Genomic DNA, 19,851 nt, shown 5'->3' with positions numbered 1-19,851 from the left:
CAGGATAGGTTTTACTCCAGTTAAGTTTAATTAAGTTTAGGTAACACATAGTAACAAATATGCCTACGTTTCAAACGGGAAAATGGAAAAGGGAACAGACCCTTACATTGGACTCAACAACAAGAACGGCATAGGGCTAGCTTCTCTCTCTGTGTTGCCCTTGCTCTCGACACTCTCCCAAGGTCTCCAGAAACACTCTAAGTTGCTATAGCTGCATAAAACCAGAGCAGAAACCAGAATGGGAGTTAGCATTTGTTAGCTTACATAAATGTAATAACCACTGATAGTACATCTTCTGAAATCGTTACCTTTAGGTTCTACCTTTTATAGAAAACAGCTAATAAGGCACAGCTTGAAAATGGTCCAGAAGAGGCTCTTAATGGCTGCAGCAAATACGGTTTGAACAGGACCAAGTGCTTGCAAAGCAGAGGAGCATCTTCTCTAAGGTACCCGGTGCGGGACTTCTCTTTTCCTATTGAGCCGTGCTTATTGCATGGGAGTCCTAATAACAGAAATGAGTCACCATCTTCACAATGGGGAAGCTTTTGTCACTTACACAATGGCAAAGAATGCTTGTTCTACATTTTGCCATAAATCTGTAGACAGAGCATAAAAATAAATTTCATCATTTTGGAAAGAAACAAGTCTGTGATGCTTGCATCAGCCTTCTCTAGACTTTGCTTACCGATCGCCATATAACTTCTAATAAACTCAAATAGCCAAGGATTTTGTTCTAGACTCTTTTATCTCAGGTTGGCGTGTGTCAATTGCTGCATTGAAGGAGCTACTTTCATAAGCTGCAAGGTGGATTACTTGTGCAATCTCATCCTAATTACTGCACGACACCCTACTCACTGGAAGGAACATGAGTGAAGGCCTGAATCTAATCATATTTGTTTTGCTGTACAGGAGTGGGTTTAAAATTATATTTTTAAGGATTTCTTGAATCAGAGCTTCAATTACAAAATGACCTAAAAAATTAAAAGATCATTCAACTAAACAAGGTCAGAAACTCCAAAACATTTTTTCCCCTTTACAAAAGTAATGTTTCCACTGAACAGACAAGGGGCAAGGAATGATGCAATTCAATGACAAATGGAGAAATCAAATTTCTTCAAATAATTTTTTTAACTGAAAGATGTTTAAACTCTATTCCAAACAAACAAGCAATACTGAGCAATACTGACTGATACAATGTTATCTCATTTTCTCCATCCTGTATTCTCTTTGGGGTGTAACTATAGACACTTTTCAGGCCCTACACTTTTATAGCAGGGCAAGGGACACCTCAATTCAGAAAGTCACCAAACACAGAAATAACAATAAACAAAATTGAAAGAAATTATCTAATCCCATCTCACTACTTCTTTTAGACCCTCTTTGTCTAAAACGAATAAGTTAGTTGCGTTTGCAATACACATAGACTGGCATGCATGTTTTCAGTAAAACACTAAAACTAAATATACGGTACTTTGACTAGCGATTCACCCCATTACCTGTCACATCTTATTTCAGTTTGACTTGCAATGTCAAACTACCAATGCAATCCTGCAGTACTATATGCTTTCTACAGAGGAAAAGGCAGAAAATCCATTTATTTTAAGGACAACAAATCTAGGCCACAAATCTGCAAAGGAATCCTTTGTACCCTTATCATATGCTTGGTTTGTATGATCCTTCTTAATATTTCTCATTATCTAGCTGCTTTTCTTTGCAGTTTTTACAACAGTGTGGGATTTTTTCTTGTGCTTATCGCACATCTAAATGACAAAAATGAAGCATTCTTTTGTTTTATCCTTTGCATACCATACTACACTTCATGCAATTCATAAAAGAAGAAACAGAGGTCTGTAAAGGTAAGACCCTTTACAAAAAAAAAAAAAAAGCTATTTTACATCTATTTTTATTTTCAATGATTCATTTTGAGACACTGCAAAGAATGACTCTTTCACAATGGCAAAAATAGTGAAAAGTCTGTTTCATAAATAATGTTTCAGAGACTCTGTTTTACCAAACATGGCAAGAATGAATTTGTCTACACAGAATTATCAAGCAGTGACTATATACTGTCTTGAGTACCAAACACCATGGGTACTTGAGCCAAATATATACCTGTAACAGAAGATCAGACTACATCCAACGAAAGAGACAGACCAGGCAGAACATGTGAGCAATAACTACAGTCTTTCTGCCCATCTCTTGCTAGAAAGATAAAATTTAGAAAGGCACATGGCAGGTGTGTGTGAACAGGAATGAGAACACTGCAGACACCTCTGCTCAACACTGCTAGAAACCAGAAAACATGACAGCTACATTTGCTGCCTTTGGCAGTAAAAATATATCCCTATAAGATCAGCTGCATCTTTGACATATGAATGATTTATTTCCCAACTGCAGTTTAGATTATTTCGTACCTCTAAGACAAATTTAAACAATCCAAACAAATCTGAATATTATCATTGTTACAGTTGGCCACAAGGCATAGCTATTTAAACTGGTATTAAATGAAGCAATCATCCTATAGGGAAAGGAAGAATTTGTTTCCAAGTGGTGAGAAAGAGTTTCCCCTGAAAACAGGGGAATGCTTGCAAGCAAAGGTGGACTGAATCTGCAGGTATAGACAAAGAATTGCAGCAACAACATTCTTTAAATTTCTCCCTCTTATTACCACCTTAACTAGTGAAAACAAATGGTGCACCAGAAATGGAAACTAACGACTATGACTATAGTGCTCTGAAAGACAGCCTTCAAAGAAGCCACAAGAAATGCTCTGTCTTCTCTTTGCATCTTGCCTGCTTGCAGACAACCTGCAGGGTATTAAATGACTATACCTAAGTTTTGGGGCTAGAACATGCTCCAACAGTACTTGAGAACATGCTTCTGAGGATGTGGAGTCCAACAGTGGTGAGTTCTATCTTTAGAAAGGGCTTTTACACTATATTGTCAAAAAGCATTGTACAGGGCACATGCAAACACTCTTTGATACAGCTGAGGAGCTTTGGTCTTGTTAAAAGCTCCGAATTGCACACAAAGTTCCATTTTCAAAGCTTGTATTTTGTTTCTAAAAAGGTTTCCAGATCCGAAACATCTTGAGGAAGTAGTTCCATTCAGATACCTCCAGAGATCTGTGCACACATTACAGATCCGGTGATCATGAAGTACTTATTCCTGCTGTGCTAATATTGACCTAGAATTCATTTATTTAGGTGCTGTACCTAATACTAAAAGAATAGTCCATAATAGTTTAAGCATGATACTGAAAGGTTAGATACAATTCAGTTCTCTTGCCTAATTAATTTGATATCTTAATACAAATCTCATCCAAAACAGATCACTCATTAGAAAACAACCAACAAGAAAAAAAATCCCCACCCAAAACCTTGACCATGAGGCCAAGACTTACAGAGCTATAGGGAGAACTTCCACAGTGTTTAAATTCCAAATTACCTAAAACTGCAAAGTCCTATCTCAACAAAATTTAGGATACAAACAAAACAAGAACAAAACTTCCATGAGGCTCATGAGCAACAGATTTAGAGAAGTATCAGGAAAACAAGAAAGCTGGAGAGGGACATTTACAAGGGCATGTAGCGATAGGACAATAGATAATGGCTTTAATCTGAAAAAGGGCAGATTTAGATTAGATAGAATAAATTCTTTCCTGTGAGGGTGATGAGACACTGGCACAGGTTGCCCAGAGCAGCTGTGGCTGTCCCCTCCCTGGAAGTGTTCAAGGCCAGGTTGGATGGGGCTCTTGGGCAACCTGGTCTAGTGGAAGGTGTCCCTGCCCATGGCAGGGGGTTGGAACTAGATGATCTTTAAGGTCCCTTCCAGCCCAAACCAGTCTATGGTTCTATGAAAATGGAATGCCTAAATCTGAGTTAACTCTAGTCATCCTATAAGGTAGAGAAGTAGGAAAAACCCTGAGCCCAGCAGCTGCTAACATACAAACTTCTGTATTATCCCTAGCAAGTCCTTCAGTGATGGGGGAGGGCAGCAGACTGATGTTGAAGTGGTTATTATGTGCTTGGTACAGGGAGGCTTTCATGTTCTATGGTGACGTTATGTCAGGAGGCACCAGTGTAGTTTAAAAAGCTCAGAACATGGCTCAGAACTTAGTCAAATTTTCCCAGTATTATAACCATGCTGGCAATAAGTTGGTTTTAAAAACATTAGCAGTAGACAACAGTCTAAACATTTCCTTTTGAAATGCAGCCATTTGCTTTAGTAGATTACTAGGAATATTGTCTTTTTAGAAATCTGATCCCCAGTGGGTGTATCAATTTACAAAACCTGAAGGTAATTGAATTAGCCAGAGGGGATAATCCTGCACAAGATTCCCAGCTTTCTTTGTCCCAAAGACAAAAAAATTTGCATATCCCACCAGGAAACATCAGAAATGAACACTGGGTTTTTTTAGGCAGAATCAGATACTTCATTTTTGACATATCCATTAGCAAATGACAAAAACCAAAAAAGACAAAATTGCCTTTGGCAAAACATATTTGGGAAAAGGGTCACACTACTTTTTACTACTATATTACAATAGTAACTTGGAATAACTAAAATAATTTAATCAAGAAGAACTGTATTTCATGGAAGACTGCTGACATTTAAAAAGCAGGCAGAAGAAAAGTACAGCTTGGTAGCCAAAATCCTCAAATTCTTAATGACAGTCAAAACCATTGTCAACTGTAGAAAAGATATTTGTCTGAACAGTGAGAGAAAAATACTGACTCTAAATTTAATACTAATAGCTAACCTCAAAATGATTCAGAAAACCCTGCCTTGTGACAAAGACAAACTTTGTGCATCTACTTCTTTCTTTGCTGTAACACCTTAGCGTACTGTGCAGTGGTACCCTATCTGTTCTTTGCTGTTCAATACGATAACAAACAATGGAAAAACTCGGTAAATAAGAACTGGGACAAATAGGTTTTGAGACATAATTAGCAGAGTTAGTGGCAATCATTCCAGCAGTTTCAGTGGATTTGAAATTAGGTACTAAATGCTGAAGCGACCACACAGAAACTTTCATTACTAGAACATGGTAGCATTGAAACTATTTTAAATTAAAAGTGAGAAAGGAATGTTGGTATATTTAAGAAGTATGTTCAATTATAGTATGTAATCATTTGAAACCAATAAGTCTGCAAGTTGCAGAAAGTGAAATACCATTGGGCAGCTTGTTTGTGGCCAAGGTGACAAAAACTCAAGTGGTTCTCTCTAGACTTTAAGCTAAATTTTATTACCATGTGTGGCCCTTTTGTTGTATTATTCATGGGCTTTTTGGCTTTTGGAATTATCTTGTAATTGTCTTTTCATTTAAAAAATGGAAATTTCTTCTAGAACACCTTAAGTCATACATTGTAACTATGACTCACAATCAGCCTTCACAATGTCGCTTTCTGGACCGCCATTTCTACTCCAGGAAGGTAAGAAATGTCTGTTCAGGCAGCCAATGCTGTCTTAGCAATATTCTTCCAGCAACTCTGCTTATACAGAGCTTTGAGGCCAAACCACATTCATGTCCATGTGGGAAGACAGAGATGAGCCAGATGTATAGATCCCAGCTTGAGATAGAGCCATAGAGCATGGAGTAGCTGCTACCATATTGACATAACCTGTAGGACGGTCCCCAATCTGGACAGCTTTGGGCTTCTCCTATTACATTCCTGAATACTGTGAAAGTAAGTATGCATCATTCTCAAACTTAACAGACACTTAGAACATTGCATTTAAATATGTAAGGTTAAGATCAGCTATAAGAACGTGAGTAAATCTTACCCAAAGTGTTTTATATTGGTGGCCCTATTCATAGTGGAGAATAATTTCCAGATTAAGGAGCAATATAAATGCAATTAGAAGATCTTTAGGCAAATCAAACTGTTTGTACATACGAACACACTAAGCACATTTATTACATAATCAAGCATCTAGCTATGGTGTAAATACAATGGTAAACCCAAATTAGCAATCTAATTGCTAGACTCACAGATATCTGTTTTTATTGCAGCTGAGCTTTTAAAGACTTCCTGTCAGAAATGTTGAAGCATGAGCTCACCATCTGACTCAGTTGAAAAAGGAGGCTGAGGAAGAAGACTTTATAACATAGGAATCTGAAGCGGCAATTGCTAGAATTCTGGGTAAAATGAAAGATGGAAATTATCATATCCTTATCTTGCTGCAAGCAGCAGAGCAGCCCTCTGGACACCTGGCTTCCCTGAAGGTGAAGACATATCAGAAGAGAAGTTGTCAGACTTGGGACACTCAATCATTTGCCCACACTCCTCTAAAGAAAATAATGGTAATTAGAGAGTTAGAAGAAAACAAAGAACACCTTTCTCTTGCAGAAAACAATAGTGCTGTGCTTGAGCACCTTCTTTCACAAAAAAAGCTTACGTCTGGATGAGGAAATTAAGGAACCTACTTCTACTGGCTCTTGCTTGCTATGAGTTTGAGAAGGCTCAGGTTCCCTAAATCTGCCTTAAACCACTCAATATTAATTGAATAAAACCAGTCAAAAGGGAGAAGTTTCAGCCTAGTGAAACAAGTGTCAGGAGGCAAAAAGTTAATGTTCTCTAAGCAGATGACTGCAAAAGCATAATAAGCATCAAAGTATGCATCAAAGGAGGGGAATATCAAGGTGCTCTGCAAAAATTCCTACATACAGACAATACTCCAGAGAAAAATAAACCAACCCAACCCAAGAACTCAAGAAGTTACCTAGTTCACCTCCAGCTCAAAGTCGTACGGGTTGTGCCAGACTGTCCAATTGGGCTTTGACCAGAACCTCTGTGGGCAACATTTCAAAAGCTGTCATGTACATTTGGATAGAGTCTGTATATCTTTTTATGTTATCAAAACTAATTTAACTACGTGTACCACAAGGAGAGCAAGTATTTTAGAATATTTCTTGTATATCTAATTAAAATCTGAAACCAAATGGGAAAGTGATTCTGAAAATTGTTTGAAGTGAAATTTGAAGGTAATTGGAAGCCCAAAAGACCAAGCATAGACACCACAGAGTGAGCAGATGATCAGATACACAACAGCCCCCAAATCAGATAGGATTGACATAAAGAATGAGACTGTTCACACAGCCTAACAAAATTGCTTGCAACTTTCTTACTTTTATACTAAAAGATGAAGAGACAGAGAATATCATGTTCTCATGTACCGGTTCTCTATTGAAAACAGCAGGATGGGATACCACACAAAATAAAGGGAGGGGGGAAAAAAAAGGTAGAAAATTGAACTAATTCCAGTTGTACTCTTCAAGTTGCTCCTTCCCTTGATTCTTACCCCTGAGGTAAAAAAGCATTCAAAGCAAAAGTCTGAATGGGCTGTTTGCACTCAGTATACTGACAATAATTGCATCTTGCATTACATTTTTGCCCCATAACAGAAACCTTTCTACCAACTAGCTACCAATAACATTAAAAAGAACATTCTTCAGTGTTTATCTGAAACCTCTCAATCAGCTAGTGATTAATTAAATTAGCAACTTTTACAGATATTAGTGGTAATGCTAGTATTATCATGAAGAAGTTGTTCTTCAGGGTAAATAAAGTTCTGTACAAGAACCAGAAAAACAGTGGCAATGATTAATTATAATATGTACTGCAAATACAGTCAGGGTGAACTCCAACTGCAACGGACTGCTGACAGATAAGAAAGTGATTGTCAATTAGATTTTCTGCTACTTTCAATTCTATGTAGAGAGTATGGAAAGCCTAAAAAACTTCCAGAAGATTTTTTTGCTCTTTACTTGTGGTTTAGAGTTTAAAAAGGCTGATTACAAGAATACTTCCCCCTAACCTGCAAGGCAGAAAGAATAATTTTTCTCCAAGACTCAGAATAGCAGACTTTAATAAAGATTCAAGAATGTCAGTTATCAATTAATGAAAAATGGTTAGGAACTGAATAAAACTATACTGAATAAAACTAACATTGCTTCTAACACTATTAAGATATGATCTCTGGAGGTGTTCTTAGGTACAGGTACTTATTTGCCTTATTTGTCTCACAATAATATATAAGCGAGACAAGCAAAGAAATTGAGTAAATACAAGATGACTGTTGTTATTTAGAAGAAATCTGAAGCAATGCTGAAAATCTCGCTATTAGCTCTCATGGAAAAAAAAGTCAACATATTTTTAAAAGAGCACACTACAGAACGAACAAGAACTTTGAAAAATAGAGTACCAATATGCTTTAAATGTTTATCTGCCTATCTGGAAATGTATCAGACTAAATCACGTAGATTGATTGCATCCATTTGTGAAGTTGCTATGCTTCACCTCCATCTAACACATGATACTTCATACAAGAAACCTGCATTAGCATTCTAGAGAAATTTGTATATTCAGAATGAGGTATCTGCAACCCTTTTACACTAAAATCCTTCTCAAATTCTAACACTACATATTTTTAACAGCAAGCAAGTAGCTAAGGAAGAAAAGGAACTCTTCTCTGGGAATTCAAGATTGCTACTGCAGAGTATGAATGCACATGTTAAAACATTTAATTACCCAGAAAAAGGTGACTCTTATATGAATGCAGCTGGTATCTAACATGAAGGGAAAAAAAATCATAAGCATTGTTTGTAAGGGAATTCTGCATATCATTTGGATGAGTGTCCTCCTTGAACATAAGACTAACACCAGATCAGGTCAGTCATAATTTTGACTAGCTAGGTCTTGAAAACCTCCAAGGACAGAAATTTCATTGCATCTCTGTTCTAGTGTTGCGCTACACTTTCAATATATCCTCCCACCCCCATGTCCTACCTGAACTTCTCGTGCTGCAACTTGTGGCTATTGCCCCTTGCTATCTGTCTCTACCAAGAAAAGTTTGACACTATTGCTTCTGTATCCATGTCTCAAGAAGCTGTAAGGCTTCTATTTGATTTCCCCTTGGCCTCCACCTCCTCAGGTTAAACAAACCCTCGATCTCTCCCTCTCCTCACAGGTCACCTGCTCTAGGCCCCTGGCCATCCTGAGAATTCTTTCCAGAAATCTTTTCCCCAGCTTTTCTGAATTTAGCACAGCCTGTTTTGGAAAGTGTACAGTGAATATCTTCCTGTTTCCAAAAGACACATTCTCAGATTTTTCCCACCTTTTTGACATTCTTGTTACAATCAATACATCATCTTTCTTTAATGTTTGGTGTACTACCATTAAATACTATTAAAATGAATGCTTCCTCAGACATCTGCTTCACAGATTTCCTGAAATCAAATCTCCTCTTCCCAAAAACCAAGTGTATCAAAAACAAAGGCCCCAGGAAATATAAGAAGAATAAAAATAGGTCTATCACTTGCAGCCATCTTCTAGAACAGATCACTAAACACTTCTGACTTTAAACCTAGGAATCAGTTTCAGGAAATTATTTTAAGCCTCCCTCAACACCAAGAATAAAGTTACTGGGAAAACACTAGTCTGATACAAGGAATGCTAACTTGCAGCTTCAGGTCAGGAAAGAAGTTATAAAATTGCTCCAGATACAAAAACAAGATAAACAAGTTGTTGAAACATCTATGGCTTCTCCCAAATGGTTTTTTTTCTTGATTGGGAGAGGCATCAAACTGTTTACTGCCTAAGCTAGGTGTCAGGCTCTGAGTATTCCATGAGAGAAGCATGGCTGCTGCTTTATATTGCTTTGGAAGGGTGAAGGTTTCTGTAATGAATTTTTTGTACAATGCCCAAGGTACACACCTTCAAATCTTCTGACTGAAGCTGTCTACCTTTTAATTTTTAATTCCTGACAGCAATCATAAAGGAGCATGAGTGACGGATAGTTGTATATTCCTGCATGAAACGCCATGACAAATCCTCTAAAATTGATGGATGTATTACTTACACTTTGTCTGCTATCTACTGAATTATTCCAAAACTACTCTAGCTGCAGTTGTTTAATAGCACTGGGTAAACTGAGAAGATGGTCTGGTCTTCTCATCAACTGAGTCAAAACAAAGCCCACAGGAGACAAATCTGGCTTCAGAGAGGACCTTGTACAGTGCTGGCAGTGGTGAGATTATGGTAGAAAACAGAATCTCATCCCCAGAAAGTAAGGAGAAGCCCTAGTTACAGAAGTATTGACTTGGCATATAATACATTCAATGCCACTTCTCCAAATACTTCCATAAATGGTAGTGCTGATAGACTTACTGAGATCTGAGGTAAACAAACTGACCACAAGCCTATCATTTATTTCAGCAAGACTCAATTTTACTATGTTAACAGATTTATAATCCATACATGCATACACACACATACATAAATCCTACTGAATTATGCATATGCTTCCCCCATCAAGATCTGTTGCATCATTTCCAAATTTAACAGTTCATAGCTACTAAGAAGGGAACCACAAAGAGTTGAGGGCATATTTACCAGAGAGGAATTTGGGTGAGACACTATGTTAATCTTAAGCAGAGCAGACAAATTGTCAGCTATATATAGTTGGAAATATTACTGGGGGAAGAGCGGTAGACTACATAATGTTATTATTATGATATAGCATGTTATGACTGAGTTAAAGTATAAAACATTAAAAAAGTATTCCATGCAAAAATGAAAACTGTGGAAGGTGTTTTTTGTAAATTCAGGTTAGAAAACAACAACAAATGATAGCTATGAAGAACTTAGAGTGATCTAAAGCATAAGAACAAGAAATTACCCTGATTTTTCAAGTCTAAGGAAATCCTTGATGATACTGGATTCATGTTAAAGACTTAAAACAAAAAAGTCCTTGTAGACAACGGAACACGGAATTAACTCTTAAGCACTAATGATTTGTGAAATAAAGTTACTCAGTCCACAGTCCTTCTTAGGAGGCAGATCATGCTCTGACAAATAAATTACAAAACCAGATGGTTAGAAGAGTGGTAAATCCCAAAGAATTCAAAACATTTTGGACTGTAGGAAAAAGAAAAAAAAAAAAAAAAAAGGTAGGTATGGCTGAGCAACTGGCTTCAGGAAGCATCAGGAAAAGCCAAAGCTGCTAGGTTGAGAACTAAAACGTTCCTATTACAAAGAATTTACAAAACAGACAAAAACTTCGACTGTTGTAAGGCAGATGTCATCACCAATGCACTACACTGTTCTAAAAGACAGCAGGACAAAAGGATTCTTTGGATGTTGAATGGCAAAGGAAACAATTGTTAAACTAGTATCTGAGACATGGAAATTTAATCATGGACAAATGCAGCTGGCACAGTATGCTTATCTTACCTCTCAAAAGAATGCAAACTAACAATAATATCAGTGTTTGTAGCTGCAAGACCATGAGAAAAGCATTATGACAACAGCAATAGAAAAATACAGAGGCTGTGGAAAATACATTCAAAATAATCCCAAAGGTTACAGAGCTGGAATTGAAAGGCAGAGTATAGAACTGCAAATGAAAGGTCCTTAACATTAGAGAGATTGAGGCACTTAAGACTCTGTGCAAGAAGGTCGCAGCTGAAATGAAGGTAATGGTTTTGATATAGGCACCCAGATAGAAACTGTCCAAGTTAAAGAGTCTGTTTCAGTTAAAAACACCTACTACAAAGAGCAGTAGTATCATCTTAAGGAAGGGCTGTCATTATGAATGGAGTCTACTAAACAAGACCAGGACAGTGATTCTTAACATCTAAAAGAGAAAAATATATTAAAAGGGATAGATCAAGATTATATACACACTGGAGAGTCATGAGTCATTTCTTAAAGTAGACTCAAGTGATGAGAAGCAGTGAAGATTTATCACAAAGTGTCACACATGAAGAACACAGAAGGGCAATTCTACTGGGAAAAAACAAACCAACCAACCAAACAAAAAACCCACAAAACAAACAAACAAACAAACCCCCAACAAACACATGAAACAAACTCACCCAACAAAAATTGTCTCCTGGAACACACAGATTTATACTGACAGGGAAAAAAAAAAGCACTTACTGCACATTACTTTTTTATCATTCTCACTTCCCCTAACAGAAATAAAAAACTGGTTTTACTAAGGGCTTGTGGAAATTAAAGAAAGAAGGACAGCAGTGGAGTTCCTACTTTAAGGAAGGCTTACACAAGTGTCCTCTGCTCCAGAATCAGACTGCAAGCAAACCTGGCTTCACCAGGGTACATGACAAATTCATTATCATGGGAGCAAGATTTAGAATTCACAAGAAATCCTCCCTTTTCCAGTTTCATCCGCAAATGCCCCTTAAACTGAGGCACCCTTCCCTCAACTCTCTCCCCTCTCCCCACGTAACTAGCTGGAGCAAGACCATGTATGTCAAATCCATGCTGGAAACAGAAATGTATTTATTATTCTAATTCAGAAAAATGATATAACAACCAAAAAATATCAAAACTAATTTGAAAACTGAAAAAATAAAGTTATTAGCTTATTCATAAAACATAAATTTATTTTATATTAATGCTGTGTTTTAAATGTTACTCTTACCAACTTTTATCTTGAGAAGAAGGAAAGTATTTGGAGACCATGTGTTTAAGGATTAGGGCCCTAGACAGCGCGTGTGCACTGGGCACCCTGAAGCTTTTACTGCACAAAGCCTGTGGGAACAGTGCACTGAAGAGGAGTTGCTTCTCAGTACCTTGGACGATCACTAAGTGCAACAGCATTTTAAAGCCAGCAAATGTATAGTTAAAGGCATCGACTCCCACACAGTGTTTATAATCAACATGGACATTACTGTTATTAACACTGAAGAAAAGCTAATTTTAAGCTACAGGAAATGAAGAAAAATTGTCACAAAGAAATGGCATTATGTTCAGGGTCATTTTCTGATTATCTGGAATACAAAAAAATTTGATTACATTTCTTCCTATTTTTCAGAACATTCTTCACATCTGAAGCAAATCTCATGTTCTTTAAAGCCAACACTTTTAACATAGTTTCACAGAAGGATCAGAACAGAGCCTTACAAAAAAAAAAATCTAGCTGCAGACTTAACCGAAGGGAGGTTTCTGACTCAGTAATAAAGTCACAAGAATGAAGGGTTATTGCTTAAGCTATACTCTTACAGTCATCATGTAATTATAAACAAAAAATATTTTAGGCTAAGTCATGCAAACATCCTCAGCATTTTTACTAGTTAATGCTTTTTTTTCCTCTTAGCTCTTAAAATAATTCTCTGTTGAATAGCTTCTTACAAGCTGTTCCTTGTCTGAGTTGTACACCAATTTCATAAGCTTGTATACTCAAGCCTTGATTTTTCCATCAAATATTTTGGGTTTTTTTTTAATATTTTACAGTGAAAACTCAGTCCTCTTTAACAGTCTTTGGGCTTCACAAGCAAGGGTAAAAAACTCTGAAAACTAAACAGACTCAAATAGCAAGTATTATATATAAATCTCATTTTGAGGGTGATGAATGAGCAGTGGGAAATATTTTCTTACTAAGAATACTTGTCCTTTTAAATGAATGAAAACTTAATTTTGCATACACTGCAGAAAGAGTCAGATTCATCCACCTCACTCTAGCTACTCTCAAGTAAATCACCTAAAGTTGGTCATATTGGTATCTTTTATACTACAAGAAGAGGTAAGGAGCTTCAACAGCTGATTCATCCTATGTAATCTGAAGATGTATCAATGAAGTCTCTGGAGGTGCTTCTCTCTTCCCATTCTGGCTTAGATGGCATGCCAAAAGAGGATAAAATAAGTACCAAATGTCAGAGTGGGCACGAGAAAACAGACCACAAAGCCTTCCTATGTTTCCTCCTTAGCAGGTTTCTTTTGGGTGAGAGGGAGGGTAACATTCTTGAACTGGAGAAAACAGACAATCCCTACTGCAAAAGGCTCAGACAGTGGACAAAGGAAACTGTCATTTTGCATAAGCTGTTGCAACAAGCCTGCAAACTGTATTTGAAAAAGGCAAGTGAAGCATCTAGGAAAATACGAAGTCATTAGCTTGTGCACATAAGCATGCAAGAAATGGAAAAGCTAAATAAAAAGCAGAAGATGGAAGGAAGCTCCTATCAGATAACACTAGTCTCTTTTAGTGCTAAGATAAATAATCTTTTCCCAGAGGAAAGCAATGCAGTAGATTTAATCCACCCTGCAGAATCATTTAATAAAGTACCGTACAGGAAAGCTCTGTTTCAGGTGGAGTAGATCAGTATTAGTATGGAGGCTATACAACTGATCACACTGAAAGGGCTATAAAGTGAGAGAAGATTCTGGAAGGTGGCCAAAATAACAATCTTTGGACCAAGAAATAAACAAATAAATAAATTAATTAGTGACACTGGCAAACGGTATGATGTTAAAACATGCTGCCAATACAGAAGACAACTGGGTCAGGAGGAACAGAATTTTAGGACAAAATCATAGGAAAGGACTTCAGAAAAAAGGTAACTGAAACTTGTGGAGGTTTGTGTTTGTCCCACTGGGGCCAAGTGGTTTTAATCCAGGTGGAGGCAGAAGAGTTGTTAATATTGACACAAGAACAAGATGTGTGAACTGGCCATGCATAATTGCTAGAAATTTGAGGAGAATATTTAATTAGAATTAATAGGCCTATACAGCTCTCAAGGGGACAATGGGGACACAAATTGTCCTTGGTATCCCCCTTGCTATATCAAAGACTTATGATTATGTAATACTCAACATAAAGCTCCTTGAGCCTCATGATTAAGTCATGGGGACTGTTTGCTTTCTCCCTCACTCTGAATTGTCTAAAAACTTGTACTTACCCAGATGATTACTCACTTAATAAAAACCACCTCTTATGTATTTTGCCCTTCAATCCCCAATTACAAGTAACATTGGTGGTATCACATCAGAAGAGCAGTAATCTCTAAAACTGTTAGATTCCAGTTAATTCAGTTACTACACTTCATAGTTTATGAGCGCAAATGTCACATGAATAACAGTTTTAACGACTTTCAAGGAGACACAATTTAGGCATGGGGTATTTGTAAAAAAATCTAATTTATGTTCCTCTTATACTGAGAAAGTATTTGGAATCCACAGTTACGGACACAGGTTTATAAACATTTTCTGAGGCAGGAAGAAATTTTCAAATCCATGTTCAATTTTACATTTGATATCACCATTTTGTCTCAGAGATTAAACTCTGTCTTAATCCATACTTCAAAGGGACTGAGAACAGTATTTTGTGTCATGCCAGTATCTGTCTCAGAACAATGCCTACAGCTGACCTTTAATTTGAGAACAGTTACATTTGTTTTTCATTCCAAATGCAACTTCATTACTATTCCTAAACTTAAAAGTAAGCCCTATCCCTATGTGAATTATAATATATTTCATAATTATGGTTGTAAGAAGCTGTGGACAATGGTTTGCTGTAATTCCATCAGCACTATTGAAATAAAAAAACATGGACTCAAAACTCCATGATTCAGAGAAAGATACCTCCACTAGTTCCTTAAGACAGTTAAAATATTTATCATCTTTGTCTCCAGCCTTTTCCTTGTTTTCTACAAGATCCTTATATCTAAATAACTAGAGGATTTATATATGTGTTTACATACATATATATGTATATAGTATATCATTATACTTTGACATGAAAGCAAAACTGCAGACAAAATTTACAATAAATATAGGCTCTTTCCTATATCAACAGATACATGCCATAATATAAATTGCTTACTTAAATTTAACTGCTGCAGATTCTGGCAGGCAGTAAAATAACAGAGTAGACTTTGATTTTTTTAAAAATACAGTACAAGGTTAGTCTTCCAGTTCTGAAGTGGAAATACCTTAGGTTTTTGTAAACAGTGTTTCCAAAGGCTTCATTTTGCTTTCATGCAGCGGTACACAAATCCTACCAAAATGCAAGGATCTGCGTATTTCAATCTAATCAACAGTGCCAGACACTAGGAATGACAGAGAGGTACCAGTACGAACATTTTCACAGTCTTAACCATACCAGAATACAGCCTGAAGCTCTCCTACCTTTGCACTTGTAAAAACAAGATAGGAAATGCTGGTTTAAAAAATTGCCTGCATGGAGTATACAGACCGCATGATTGAACACTCTTTTCCCCAGTGGTCTGTAACGGTTTCATACAGACCCTGGGGCACGCATTTCCATGGCATGATTCTCAGTGCTGACTTCCAATCATCTAGAGTAGGGACTTGGTTGGAATGCTTTGCAGCTCTCTTTCCTACCCACATTACCTACATGCCCGTCCCACTGAAACCTGAGAAAAGAGGGGACAGAGGATGTCCCAATCTTATTGTGATGTAGATGAAGGACACAGTCAGCATGGTGCTCACTCAGACCAGGAGTTAGGAAGCATTCCTGCACCCCACCATTAGCTGTAGCCTCATGAACTTACACAGTATCACAGAGGCACTCTATACAGACAGTGGCACTCTAAATGAACTACAGAGTCATAGAATCACTTAGGTTGGGAAAGACCTTTAAAATCATGAGTCCAGCCATAACTATCCTCAATATCAGATCAAATATTCTCTTCTTGCAGCCCTCTGCTTCATTAATTCCCAAATTAATCCTAGGGACACCAGTCTCCTCTAATATGTGACCCTGGCATATGTCTAAAGCAGGTTCATCCCGTGACACTGAAATCATTTCAGTGACCTAAAAAGGCAGCTGTTTTGTAACATAACTGTGCATGACCACATAATCACAGTGTCATAATGCATGCACATACCGAGTGCAAATCAAGGCTGCAAAGACAACTTTAGGCCTGGTATTGCCTAACTTCTAAGAGCTTGACTCCACAACAGAAAGGGGCCTTGTTAGTTTGCTTGGGGTTTTTCTTCTTGGGTGAAAGGGAAGGGGCAAAATGAATGAGCAGCAAAACATAAACCTGAGAAAGCAGACACTCCATTGTATGGTGCTGTAGAGCTCTTCAGCTGTCAACAACTTGTGCCTAAACAAGACTACGCAACTTGAACTAAGAAATTAAGCACTGGTTTTTAATATTCATTGTATGGCAGTATCACACTATTATTGTTGAATAGCTCACTTTACCATCTCAAATACGCCTGATGTCTTCCAGCGGAAGACAGATTCAGTGATCTTATGCTCTTTTCTATATGTACTGTATGTACTGTAATGCAGAGAATTTAACTTCTTTTTTTCTTCTAAGTTACCTCAACATATATGCCACAATTTCTCAGTCTTTGTTTTAAAAAACAGTAAATGTATAAGTTCCCCTTTATGCACAATTTCTCTGTCCTGTTACCTCCAATTTGCATAGTTCCCATTTCTGGCTCCCATTCTCTCTTTAGTTTTTGTTTTATTTCTCTGCAATTTCTGTGTACACTATTATTCTATAATTCCATTTTCACTAACTCTATACTCTGCCCGCAATAATTTATCTTCAGTAAAGCATTACGTTTTCACTGGGCATAAAGGATGCACTTCACTGCCCTAGGTTACTCATGTAAGGTATCTTAGGAGCTAATGGCAGCATAAATACACAGTTCTCTTCTAGTGAAGTGTCACCTTGCAATCAGCTGGCTCCTGAAAGACTCAGAAGTGATAGAATGTTTTGGGTCACACCTGAGGGCTGCAGCCTACCTGCATTTTCCCTGTAAGCTGAAACAGTTAAAACAAACAAACAAAACAAAAGAAAACCATCAAGCAATCAAAAACCCTTGCATGATTTGATGTCTGTTCATTGCAGATCATATAAATACAGGTAAGAATGAAAAGTACATGTTCCTTTTTTCCACTCCTATTGAATCGTGTAAAGATAGTGGATTCTTAGGTCTGAAGTACGGCAAAGACATTTGAGATGACACCATGCTTGATGTCCCTTGACATAGGCAAACATTTCAACCAAAACCAGTTTTACGCCTTCCTGTCTTTTATAGATAGACAGATTTAGGTACATTATATATTACTGTCAAAGCAAGGCAACAGAACAGAAATCAGTGTCAACCCTTAATGTGTTTAAACACTACCAGTTTCAAGAAAGAAGGGCTCAGTTTTTAGATGGGAATCAAAGCTATGCTTTCATATAATTGTTCCTTCCCTTGGTATTTGTCATAGCACTTTCAGAAGTTATGAAAAAAAGGATGTCCTGTTGAAAGTTTTCAGATTTTCTCATCAAAATGTCAGAAAAGAAGATAACAACAGGCAAGTCTACTTCAAACTCTTCTCACTATTCTGTTCCTTTTGCCACTTCATTGCGATATCAGTTCACTCTTGTTCACATGAAGACAGTTCTGTCCTGGACATATTTGAACGGATTAAGAGCGAGCTCAAACAACATTCCTGTCTTTTCTTGCAGTAAAATAAAGTAAATGTCAGTCAAATGTAAGATACTAGAAATTTATTTAGACTGGCAGAACTAGGATTTAGACTACTGAGTTCAGGAAGCTAAATCCTATATTTCAGAGATGTACAGATTTGCCAGAAAATTTCTTAATAGCACTTTTTAAACTGCCCAACTATTAGACTTGCAACCACTGAAAACATGGAAGTCCTGAGAGCTCCAGAGATAATTTCTTTTTATTAAGTATATACACTATGAAAGGCCAGGTAGTCATTTATATAAACAACGGCTGTAAACAACAGAAACCATTTATAGAATAGTGCAGTTGCATCCCTGCTGCCAGTACAGGGATATTCCAATATAGGATATCCTCCTTTTTAATATTATGAAAAAGTAAACGGACACTACTAACCATTTTAGGAAGTTCCAAATTTCCTTAGTAAAACTGAAGATATTTGGGGATATATAACCACTGCTCAACAGTCCTTAAAGTGGTGTGGTACGCACAAATCATGAACCTGCTTCTCCTTCTCCGAGTTTGCTTTTCATCTGCTTAGAACAGATGTGGTGAGGCCAGTGCTACAAAGTGGAAAGCTGCTGCCTCATCAGTTACAAGTCTCCAAACACTGTTACTTGTGTTTATTTAATTCTGGTAAAAGCCTTCCATAACTTAAAAAAATCTTACATGAACGATGTAATTCAAATAAAATTTTAAAAAATAGTTTTGAACTGCATGGTATCATCATAATTGGAGAGCATGCTAAAAGGAGACTAGAGACCATACAGTGAATCATTAGTGCATAATTAGTTCATTAGACCAGAGAATCACATGATTCACTTTAACTGTGGCATATAAAGAAAAGTTTATATCAATAAAGAGACTGAGAACATAGCTTAGAAATCAGACTTACCATTCTTGGATAAATACTGAACATTCGTCATCACTCCTTCAGTGTAAGCCCCTGGTTCATAATTGTCCATCTCACCCGAAACAATATGAGCTATTCTTGAAGCACGCCCTCGGATTGCACCTGCTGCACGATCTAAACTGTCCGCATTTTGCTCTCTCAGTGCAATGATACACTTGTTTACATCCTCAAGAATATGGCTTTCTGCAAATAAAAGAACATTTCTTTTAAGATGGCACCTCTTACACAATCAGACACATTTTAGACTCAGAGTTGATTGCATTTTTTCTTCCCCTGTTGAAATGCAGGTGTGGATAAAAAACTTACAATATGAAATCTACACTGAACTGTCCTTGAAATTCTTAAAACAATTTATTGATTCCTAGAATTTAAAGGTACAGTAATAGTCTCCTATAAGCAACAGCAACAATAAAATACTGAGTCAGAAAGCGTTAGAAAAATATGAAAACCACAAAAATTTACATATGTAGTGAATATTTGCAGAATGAAGGAAAATTTCAAGGGATTAAAGCTGTTACTTATTGTTGAAACCTTAAGCCACTGTGACAAAAGGTTCCATAATGAGATGAATCTCTGCTGACAAACAATTGCCCCAACAACTAAACTAATTTCTTTTACATCAGTGTGTTAGGATGTTCACGCTAAATCAAACTCATGTGAATAGAAAGAGCAGTATTTTTCCCTGGTACTAAA

General features: G+C 37.0%; 1 protein-coding gene across 3 annotated transcripts in view; it reads right to left on the bottom strand.

Annotated features, from left to right (window-relative positions):
• CTNNA3 (catenin alpha 3) overlaps positions 1–19,851 on the bottom strand; it is a 545,392-nt gene that overhangs the window by 121,294 nt on the left and 404,247 nt on the right. For all 3 annotated transcript variants that reach the window (XM_074830309.1, XM_074830310.1, XM_074830311.1), the window contains one exon: positions 19,141–19,341. In XM_074830309.1, coding sequence (XP_074686410.1) covers positions 19,141–19,341 — 201 coding nt within the window. The remainder of the gene's footprint in view (positions 1–19,140; positions 19,342–19,851) is intronic.

Source organism: Strix aluco, chromosome 7 (assembly GCF_031877795.1).
Source record: "Strix aluco isolate bStrAlu1 chromosome 7, bStrAlu1.hap1, whole genome shotgun sequence".
Taxonomy (NCBI): domain Eukaryota; kingdom Metazoa; phylum Chordata; class Aves; order Strigiformes; family Strigidae; genus Strix; species Strix aluco.
Note: the sequence above shows the minus strand (reverse complement) of the source record. Positions and strands in the feature narration are given on the sequence as shown.